Source organism: Momordica charantia (genome assembly GCF_013281855.1).
Source record: "Momordica charantia cultivar OHB3-1 chromosome 10 unlocalized genomic scaffold, Mcharantia_2.0 BLBB01000010.1, whole genome shotgun sequence".
NCBI lineage: Eukaryota > Viridiplantae > Streptophyta > Magnoliopsida > Cucurbitales > Cucurbitaceae > Momordica > Momordica charantia.
In genome coordinates this window covers 10,706,671-10,718,061 of record NW_028275158.1, presented here as the reverse complement: position 1 = coordinate 10,718,061, position 11,391 = coordinate 10,706,671, and the positions used below count along the sequence as shown (strand labels likewise).

Sequence of the window (11,391 nt, the reverse complement as noted above, 5' to 3'; positions counted from 1 at the left end):
TTACTCGCATATCTCTACCATGTCTCTACAAAATGGTAGGATTATTGAGTCAGCAACCCGGGCCACTCTCACCCATACAAATAAAAGGACGATCTCTTATAGGCAAGAGTCCATAACTCGCTTAAGATTAAGATTGAGTTACCTGGTCATCCTATGAGATAACAATCTATTGACTAACGGTGTTAGAGCCAATGATTAATTATTTTGTGGTCCGCAATCTTATACAAACTCATTGTATAAGATACTCACACTCGCATGTCTCTACATGAATGACCTGGATAAAGTCGTTTGTAACTATTACAAAGTGGATCGTATTCATATTGTTACCAGGATAAGGTACCAAACCTTATCCATGTACTATAGACCAGTTAGATTATTACTAGAACATTATGCACTTGTATATCGAATATATACTGTATATCAAAAATATACATTGTATATTATATATATACTGTATATCAAATATATACCCTGTATATTAAATATATACTATATATCAAATATATACTATGTATATTAAATATATACTGTATATCAAATATATACATTGTATATTAAATATGTACTATATATCAAATATATATTATTCCAATTACATTAAATAACTTTGGATCTTAGTTTATTGGAATACGAGTAGTGCAAAGAAATAATAAGATAAAATAATTTGTTCATAAATCATAAATACACGAGCTAAGGGCACCAAACCCAACAGTTAGAAATTGTCAATGCAGTGGGAGCAAAACATTGGTTGGTACTAAGAAATTATTGATCAGTTACTGTTGGTGTAGTTAGAACAAGTTATGAGGAACACTATTATTGCAATGGGAGAATACTGTCGTTTTGTCTCTAAGTGGGAGATTGTTAAAATTGGTGGAGCCAAATCAATGTTGGAACGACTCAGGATCAAGTCGGGACGAGTCGCACCAAGAAGGATGAAAAATAGATTAAAAAGCGAGTTGTAGGCCATATTGGCTAAGGAATTGGTGCTGTAGCGCTCTCTAGACGTGCGCAGGCGTCTTTTCGTGCCTGTAGCGCCGTGACACTAGGGACAGCACCATGACACTGAACCGATGTTATAAATATGCAGTTTTTCGTGTTTTAGGTTTAATCAAATGTGTTGTTGCACATTTGAGTGGCGACCAGAACATGTAGGTGCATGTTTTTCAATATGGGTGCTGAGGTAGAGTGTTGGCAAAGAAGTAGAGACGAGATCCCAGGATTGTAGTGCATCGTTGGTAACCAGTTCTCGTGGGTATTTGGTGAGATTTTTCATTCCTGTATTCGTAGGATTTTATTATTGTAGTTCCTAGAAGCTAGGTGGATTTTGTTGAGCCCTCTAGATTTGAGAGAGAGTTATTTGCCCATTGTATTCATTCCAAAATTATAGCAGCAATGCGAAAGACTGGACGTAGCCAATAGTTGGGTGAACCAGCATAAATTTTCTTGTGCCATTTACGGTGCTTTCCCTATTATTCTCTTATCGTGTGGTTGATTTAGCTTTTACTGAAGAACTATTTAAGGGGAAAGGTTACTTTCGTAAGTAATTTTCCCAAGACAAACACATGATCTCCTACTCTGATATCATTTTAAGCATTATTAAGTTACCAACGAGCTAAAAGCTTAAGCTAATGGTTTAGGTAAATTTAATTCATATAGGGATATATATCTCAACACTCCTCTTCACTTTTGGGATTTAAAATTTGTATAAGACCCAATGAGTGGAAATCAATATTAAATGCGGAGGAAACAGCAAGTGATAATTATACAAATATAATATTTTTAGGCACTTAATTACATAATTGTCTAAAAACTCTAATATTTGTAGATTTGTCAAAAAGAGATGTTTGTTTATGATGGGTCCATGTGAAATTTACCAACTATCCATATTAAGATATTTTAATAAATAGATACATTTTACAAAGAAGTAAAAAAAATTCAAATCTCAAGTAACCTCTCAAATTTGTTTTTACCCCAAATTCAAGAAACCCTAATCTCATCCTCTCTCCCTCGTGAAAATCCACACACTCCTCTCTTTCTCTCTCTCCCTCCATGGTTCCCCCCTCTCTCTCTTTCTCTCTCATTAAGTGTCATCTTTAGATTGACCGCACAGGAAACAAATCTGGGTTCGCACGGTTGTCGAGAGGGAGGTATCACAATCTTGGTTTATTTGAGCGTGGGCGGTGCCCAAAGTCGCCTGTAGACACTGTATTTAGTCCGGCTCTCTTTTGTTAAATTTCATTTATTATTTTACTTATTTTATTAGGTTTTATTTAATTGTTTTGGTAAAAATAACATGAATATACTTTATTATTAGTTTTAAGGTAAAGTTTTTAATTAAATTAAATTAAATTTTAGTTTTTGTTTTTAAAGAATTGGATTTTATTATTTTATTTTAAGATTTTGTTTTAAGTAAAAGGATTTTTTTAATTAAAAAAGATTTTGGTTTTTAAAACAAGACTGATTTTTTTTCTGGTCAAAATTCCTATTCTTCCTCGTTCATTTCCTCCCTCATCCCCTCCTTTGTTAAATTTGACTATTCGTTCTTTACCGTTACTTACATACTTATTTAATTACCTTACATGTGCTTATTTAAGGGAGAGTTTCTACTGATTTAAAGACACATTAGAAGAGCACAGGGGATACAAAAAAAAACAGAGGGAACAAAATAGAGAGAAAAAGCAGTAAGTGTGAAGAGTTTTTTTCTTTTCGTTTCTCTCACTTCATATCTTTCTCTCTCTGGAAATCAACCACCACCACCCATTTGTCTTCCTCCTTTTCACTCCCAATCTCCACCACCTTGGTAATTAAATCCACTTGGTAAGTAGGGTGAGTTGAGTGATGTTTGTGTGTTTATAATTAATTGTGATATATGTCACTTTTGGAACATTTTTTCCCATTATTTAAGATTATTTATCACTGTTTTTCATTGCAAAGTTGAAGGTTTTCGGGAGCTGTTTCAAGTTGTTTTATTGGTGTCTTTTAAGGGTTACGTTTATGAGCTATATTTTAAAAAAAAATTGTAAATTTTGAAGTTGATTTAGGGTCGGTTTTCTTTTGAAATTTAGTAGATCTTAGGAGGTTGTTTTAAGTTGGTTTGTTGCTGATTTTGAAGTGTTCATCAGCTGTATTTTTTTCTTTTTAAATGAAAGATTTTGGAGATGATTTATGGGTTATTTTCTTTTGAAAATTAGTAGATCTTAGGAAGTCGATTTATGTATTGTTATTGATGCTTTTTTAAGAGTTTTAGAGGCTGTTTGCCTTTAGAAAATTGCAGTTTTTGAAAATTGGTAGCTTTTATAAATTAAAAATTTGTAGATTTTGAACTTTTTTACCGTTTATGTTTTTGGGTTTTCAAGTTTTGTAATTAAAATAAAAGATTGTTTTATTGCAAATTAAAGTTTTAAAAAAGAAAAGGAGCCTTTTAAATTAAGGTTTTTAAAATAAGTGTTGGAAATTTTTTTACAATAAAATGTGTTTAAACTAAAATACTAAAAATTTTTATTTTAAGTAAATAAAAACGTTTAATTTTAAAATAGAAGCATTTTGTCGTTCTTAAATAAGTTTGATTATATAAATAGGAGATTGTTTTTTTTTTAACTAATTTCAAATCCAAAATAAAATAAAAAGTTTTTTTTCGTTTATAGTTTTTTTTCCCTTTTTTTTAACAAAATTCAAAAGTACAAAGTTTGTATTTTTAAAGGGAACATAACTTGTATCATAAGGTGTTGGCACATTCGTCAGACACTTGGATATTAATATTTGTGGCCCAAGTTTTAGTCCTTGCGTGCCTGTTTTCGAACGGGTGTCGTAGGGTGCTAACACCTTCCCTACGCTTAGTTGACTTCCAAACCAAAAATTTTGTTTTCGTAAACCAAGTTTTTTTAAATAGATGACCAATCACACCTCGTAGATGATTGGTGGCGACTCCAAACCCTAATATCGAAAGAGACCATTTAGGGGATGACGTTGGCCGCTCCGCGTCACGATGACATTGCGACATCGCCGAAAGGGAAGGATTGCCCCAGATCGAGTTGTAGGTTAAATATCAGGTTGTTGGATGTCTGTACATGGTAGCTGGTCAGTGGTCTCAGGTTTGTCTGGTCCGCGTCATCGCGTTCATGGGTGCTACACCATGAATTGACGTTGTCGTAGAGGGTCACTACTCAAGTTTGTTGGTTCTGAGCATGGTGCTGCTGCTATCTAAGAGTAGTTTTGTAGCTCTAGGTCATTTCGGGTCTGGTCTTTGCACCATCGTACTGAAGGGATGTAAATCCCGAAGCGGAAGCTTATCTTCGTTGATGATTTTTGGGAAAACAAAATCTAAGTTCAAAGAAGAAAAACACAGGGGAAAACTTTACTTTTGAAGAATGTTTCTTCAACGATTTCCCGACGAAAACCACCACCGAACTATCCTCTTGGATCTCAGGATCGTGCTTGTGGGAGCACCGTATGGAATGAGAGGGAGAATTTCGAGAGAGAGACCTCTTTGAGAGATTGGAAGTTTTGCTTTGTTCTATATCAGTTGCAGAACCATTATGCTTCCCATTCGACAAAGAAAAAGAAGAATGACGTAGGGTAACTCCCCACGTCATACCAACTTCCCACTCCTGTGCAATTTTTGCAGGGGAGTTTAACATTAATATTAATATAAATATTAATATTAATAATATATAATTGATATATATATATAACAATTAATATATATAATTAATTGATTAATCATATTAATTAATTATTAATCTAATTAATAATTAATTAACAGATATATATATATATATATATATATATATATATATATATATATCAAATAATTAGCACTTAATTATTTATCACATAAATAGAATCATATTCTATAGTATTTCTCTCGTATAACTTATAGTTCTAATGTACATCTTATGCACATTATTTTTAACCTATAGTTTTAATATGAATCTTATTCATATTAACTTTATTTGAATCTCATTCAAATAATTTCTCTCATAATATATAGTTTCAATTTAGAATTAACTATATATTATAATCTATCAATATACATATAATCCTTTAAGTAATTTGAACAGTTCAAATTCTTCCAAAAACTTGATCCTCGTTTTACCCATTTTGAGCTAGCAAGGGGACCTAATGGACCTACAGATCAGAAGCTCCAAAGATACAAGATTAATCGGTCAAACTCATTTACCGAGTTAATCAACATTCGTTAACTACGGGTCACTCCACTAAAGACCTGCAGTTGCACTCTTCTCACTGCAGAATATTTTCGTGTCCATGGATATACGACCATTAATGACAAGTCAATCCTTCACGAGTGCTCGTAACTCAAGTTGGGTCAAATTATCGTTTTACCCCTGAGTTGCATCTTACTCCTTAAATACCACTGCTCCTCTAATGAACAACCCGGTTATGGTCCGACCAATAACCGGAAGTCCCTCTCGGGCCAATGAGAGGGTGGGGCCCCTTGTTCAAGTCCCGGAGACAGCATTTAAGAGAACACTCATCTACTCCCCTAAAGTCGGGAAGAAGTGAATTCCATCTTGTGAAATTATGTTCCCAGCTCCTCACTCGGTCTCGTCCCCAAAATGGTAGGAATATTGAGTCGGCAACTCGGGTCACTCTTACCTATACAGATCAAAGGACGAGCCCTCACGGGCAGGAGTCCATATCTCACTCAGGATTGAGAATGAGTTGTCTGGTCCGGTCTTATACAAACTCATTGTATAGGATACCCCACTCGCATGTCTCCACATGAACGACCTAGATCGAGTCGTCTGTAACCTTTATAAAGTAGGCCGTATCCATAGTGTTGCCATGATAAGGTACCCAGCATTATCCATATACTATAGACCCTTTAGGTTATTTACGGGACATTATCCACTTGTATATCAAGGGTATATCAAATATATACCTCGTATATCAGGGGTATATCAAATGTATACCCAGTACATATACTGTCCCGGTTACACTAAAATAACCTCGGATGTTTAGTTTATTGGATTTTGGACAATGCAATGCTATGAATTCAACAACAAATTTATTGAATAAAACTTTATTGAATATACATTTGTTTTTACATAAATACAAACTACGAGTTTAGGGCAACACACCCAACACGTACATGGGTTGCCGTCGATTGGGTGTTACGCCGTGAGGTGAGCTTATGCAGAGAAGATCACCGCCAATCACAGGGGTTGTTGTCGTCGGGTCGCGCCGTCGCAGGGGTTCCTATTGCTAGGTCATGGGTCATTGTCGAAGTCTTAGCTGCTACGCCACCGGCGAGGAAGGGGTGGGAGATGAAGTTAAAATGAGGTGAAGAGAAAAATATTAGGGAGCTAGGGTATTCCAAAGGAGAAAGAGAGATGAACTATTTTGTGGAGTCCATGTTGTGTTATTATATGGTATATATTCTGGATATATGCAGCACATACTTCAAGGATTTTATATAATGTAATATTTTTGAAGATAAACAATAAAAATATTGGGCGGGTATATTTTTTCATACTGTAGATTATATTAAAAGGTATATATTATATAATTTTCGTCGGAAAAGAGAATTATTCGTTGGAAAAGAAGTACTACAACTTTTAAAGAGATGTAACAATACAAGGTGTTTATTATATAACTAAATAACAATACAAGTTATATATTATATAACCTAATTAATATGTCGGGGAAATTAAAGAGTTGTTGGAATAGATATATAAAAAAAAATGTTGCTACAAAGATATGGGTCATGAATGAGAAAACCTTCACTCCGAAACATGATGTTCGAGGGGATTTTTGTACTCGAAATGGGAATGAAAAGGCACTTGTAAAAATATCATTACTCATTTAAGCCATTTGAGAGATAATTTTCCAAACAATTACAGAAGGTTCTAACACAAGACAGAAACTCATGTTCGTATGCCATCTTAAACATGATTGGACTACCTATAAATCCAAAATATTAAACTAATGGATTGAGTAAATTGAATTCATTTACGGATATCTAACAATTTTTTTTGATAGATTTTCTACAAAACCATATTCTAACAAAGTATTTATAAGCCAAAATCAGAGCAATAAATCATTAAAGCACAATTTTTAAGTTATCGAATAGCACTTGTATGATCCATATGGCTTCAAATAAAGTAAATAAGTCAAAGAAAAACAAGAATGTCTGAGGAAACTGACCATTTTAAAGTCTGTGACCAGGTTTTCCATTGATGGATTTTGCTTGAATAACTCCCGTTCGTTGTGGCCACAAAATTGTTCATCAATGTCACGGATTAACACAAACATGCAAGGTACAATCGACGAGTGATGAAGAATTGAGTTCCCTGTGGTAAAAATAATAATCTACTTTAGTTCTGAATAATGCTGTTACAAAAAGATTAAATTAATTATGTTACAAAAATATCAAATCAAATCACATAAGGATTTGAAAATGTACTTCTTATAATCCTCCTTTATATTCATCACCAACATAGAATCCACACCCCTTTCACATACTAAATATTAGACCCACCAATAAAAAAAATGGAAAAAAAATAATAAAACACAAAAACCCAGAAAAAGAAAATCAGCCATGCAAATTAAATTAAATCCAACAAAACTTTAAATATGGAAAGGAAATGACTATTTAACATTCTTTTTTTTTTCTCGCACATTGTCAAAATTAAATCAAGCAACAAATTATGAAAATACAAGTTTCCAGTCGGTGAATATCATCAATATGTTCCAAATTATTACTTCGAACAAACTAAAATGTGCAAGAAAAGAATTAAGTCAGATGACTATAACAAAGAGAGATTCTGAATGCAAATAAAGCAAACAAGATTAATAGGAAAAAAATGTACCCATCTTAAATTTTGTTCTTTTTCTAGCAACTTCTGGCAAGGCCAAAACACAGCAAGAGAAAGCAGGAAAATATAAGTTCCAATCTAGTGAATATAACAATGGAAAAACTTAGCCGCCGACGCTTTAGGTAGAGTTCGCCCTTGCCTAAAGAGCCACATGTGAAGGTCGTAAGGTTGAAGGGGCGAAGAACTCGTAATCTAAGAAGATACATCGTGTGTTAATATAGCTTTGCTAGATACATTGTGTGTTAATATAGCTTTTATAAAGAAACAAAGGCTAATTTTCCCTCTGAATAGTTGTAATAACCTAGGAATAAAAAAGTGTGTCGAAAAGTCTTTAATACCTTTAAATTGGTCTTATTTTTAGCAATTCTCCAATCATCCCCCAAGGCCTCAGGAGAAAGTTACCCCTGGCACTCTCAATTTACCAAAGTTAAACAGCAAAACACCACGGTAAAAATTCAGGGAAAGAGACTGTAAAATCTTGGGCTGTAAACATTGTCCCCTTTCCAAAGAGGCAAAATACCGGTTTGGTTCACTTACTTTAGAGTTCAACTCATTCTATTTCAGTCTCGAATACTTTTAAATATCTAAATTTAGTATCCCTACTTTTAATTATTATACTATTTTTGTTCACTTATTTTGAAGTTGGACTCATTCTATTTTAGTTCAATACTTTCAAATATTTAAATTCAGTATCCTTGCTTTTAATTAATATTTAAAATAGTACTCATGGTTATACAACTACGTATCCCTTAAATTTTAAACATATTCACACTATAATATGATATATATCCCCTAATCCATTAGCAAAAAATTACTTTGCTAACTGGTCACCAATAGGAGAAAGGCTTTCTTTTGTGTTTCTTTTATTCTTCACTCCAAGAATACAGAGATAATATTATTTTTCACATTAAGGAAATTTCTATTATTATGATTTTAAGAAGTTAGATACAAATTAACTTCAAATTAATTGTGGGAAAACTTTTAAGATTATCGAAACTATTAAGACTAAATTTGAAAATTCAAAACTAAAATGACCAAAATAAATAAAATATAAGAAAACCATCTTTTGGCCCTCAGATTTAGATAATATTGTGTTTGGTCGCTCAGTTTTTCAAAATCTAACACTTTAATTACTATCAAAATTTAAATAGCGCTCCCCATTTTAATCCTCGACATTTAAGTTATATTAATCACGTCAACTAAAAATTAACATGGCGACCGGATTTAACACCGACGTGGAAACCCAAAAATACATTTTTTCAGTTAAAAGTGATTAACGAAAAACTAAGATGAGAGATTAAAATAGAGGATTCATTAAATGTGAGATAATTATCCCAAAAATAAAATATGTGGTGAGTAGAGAGATATTTTAAGGCAATTAATAATATGGTAAATTGGTAATTGAATAGCGCGTGAAAAAAATGGAGGAACGGTGGAGGGCGTTGTAAGCGCTGTCTTCTTACCTCTACTTCGCTGTCACTCTCCCAGACACAAACCCAATAAAACGTAGCCATTTTCCCTTCAACCATTCCACCAACTCTCCACCGCCGTCTTCAACCACCGCCACCGCCGCCGCCGCCGATCTGATTATGTAAGAAAGGTTAATTCGGTCTTTGTCGTCGGAGAGAGGGGGCCCACCAAACAGAAAGAGCCCAGAAATAGAAGCTGAAAAAAGGCCTTTGTAGTTGTAATTATAATATATATCCCGGGCACCACAGAATTAATTAATTGTTGTGCTGTTTATTTGGTCCTTGTTGTTTGGTTGTGCGATGACGCCAAGTGTCGGGGTGGCGACGGGCAGCGGCGGAGGATCGGAGGTCGGGGGCCTGAAGAAGGGGCCGTGGACGGCGGCGGAGGATGCGATTCTGATGGAGTACGTGAGGAAGCACGGCGAGGGGAACTGGAACGCCGTCCAGAGAAACTCCGGCCTCAACCGCTGTGGCAAGAGCTGCCGGCTCCGGTGGGCCAACCACCTCCGGCCCAACTTGAAGAAGGGAGCTTTCTCACCGGAGGAGGAGAGGCTCATTCTTGAGCTCCACGCCACCTACGGCAACAAATGGGCTCGCATGGCCGCCCAGGTATATAGAAAATGCAAACAAAAACATATTGTTAAAGAAATTATCATAATTGTTAGCTTCATGGGGTTGTGTTAATTTGTATTATGTGCTCTCTAGTTACCAGGAAGAACAGACAACGAAATAAAGAACTATTGGAACACGAGGGTTAAGAGACGACAACGACAAGGTCTGTCGCTATATCCATACAACATTAAGCCATCCGCAGCGCAGTCGCAGCCGACCACCCCGACAAGCCCTCTCCCCACCACCGCCCCCACGACGCCGACATCATCTACCCCGACCACTCCCACGGGCTGCAGCGGTGGAGGCTTTTTCCACTTCCACAGCCCCATGCACTCTCTGTCGCCTGTGACGCCGCCGCCTCACTCTCCTCTCTCTTCCCCACACGGCCACCCGGAACACACCTTCACTTCCTACCCCCTCCTTGCCTCGAACTCGTTCACCTTCCACCGCCCACCGCCCATCCTCGCCGCCACCCCGATCCAGTTCAAGCACTTCCGAAACAACAACAACAGCAACAACATCAACAACATTAACTCGGCCGGGTTTTCTTCGCACCCGTGCCCGGTCTCGATAAGTACCCCACAGATATCCACCACAGTTCTCGTCCATTCCCCGACAGTACATTCTCCGACAGTACATTCCCCGACGGTACATTCCCCAACGGTACCCCAGTTATCTCGAGTGGATTCTTTCCAATTTCCGATGACTTTATCCACCAGCTCGCCGCAGATTCTTCACACCCAGTTCAAGGCCACGGATCATGGAATGATTAATATGGCTAACTGCGTGGGTTCGGTAAAACAGGAGCTCCCTTCAGCACAATTGTTTCACCAAAACGATATTACACACAATAATATTGGTGTCAGCTCCACCATGAGCTTCGGCGGCGGAGGGTTGCTGGAGGATATGTTGGAGGAAGCTCAGGCGTTGGCCTGCAATCTCAACTCCAATAATAATAAACAAAATTCTTCTTCTTGTTTGGTGTCCCATGAAGAACAGCGGTTCTTTGATGGCTTTAACAAGTTGCCCGACCAAGACTCCAACCCCACTGAATGTTTGTTTTTTGGTAAGCATTATTTACATTCTTCGAAATAATTAGGTCCTTGCTGATGGCTGCTAAAGAATCTCACCTCACGTTGAAAACATAGCACTAGAAATTTATATAAAATCCATGAAAAAGATGTTCCTTCCTAGGAAAGAAAAGACTTATGGTCTTTGAAATCTGATGCTAATTCGACGCTATGAATATTGATATGGTATAAAATCTATGCTCGGTTTGATGACCTATCTTGTACTCAATTATATTTTTGTACAAAAATCGAACATGGCTTCCAAAAAAATTAATTGTCACTCACCATTAAGGATCTAAATATTTTCGTTTGACTAGACCAATAAGTTATACGTTTTTAATTAAAAGTTTTATTTTGACACAATCGCCTTTTAAAGGTTATAAAACAACTCTTCATTTAACT

The 11,391-nt window shown here is 35.8% G+C and overlaps 1 protein-coding gene across 1 annotated transcript; it reads left to right on the top strand.

The window, feature by feature from the left end:
* Nucleotides 1-9,607: 9,607 nt before the first annotated feature.
* Nucleotides 9,608-11,014, top strand: LOC111019028 (transcription factor MYB120-like). Its single transcript, XM_022295315.1, has 2 exons — nt 9,608-9,916; nt 10,013-11,014. Exons 1-2 carry the CDS (start codon nt 9,608-9,610, stop codon nt 11,012-11,014), a joined length of 1,311 nt encoding a protein of 436 aa, XP_022151007.1.
* The last annotated feature ends 377 nt before the right edge of the window (nt 11,015-11,391 follow it).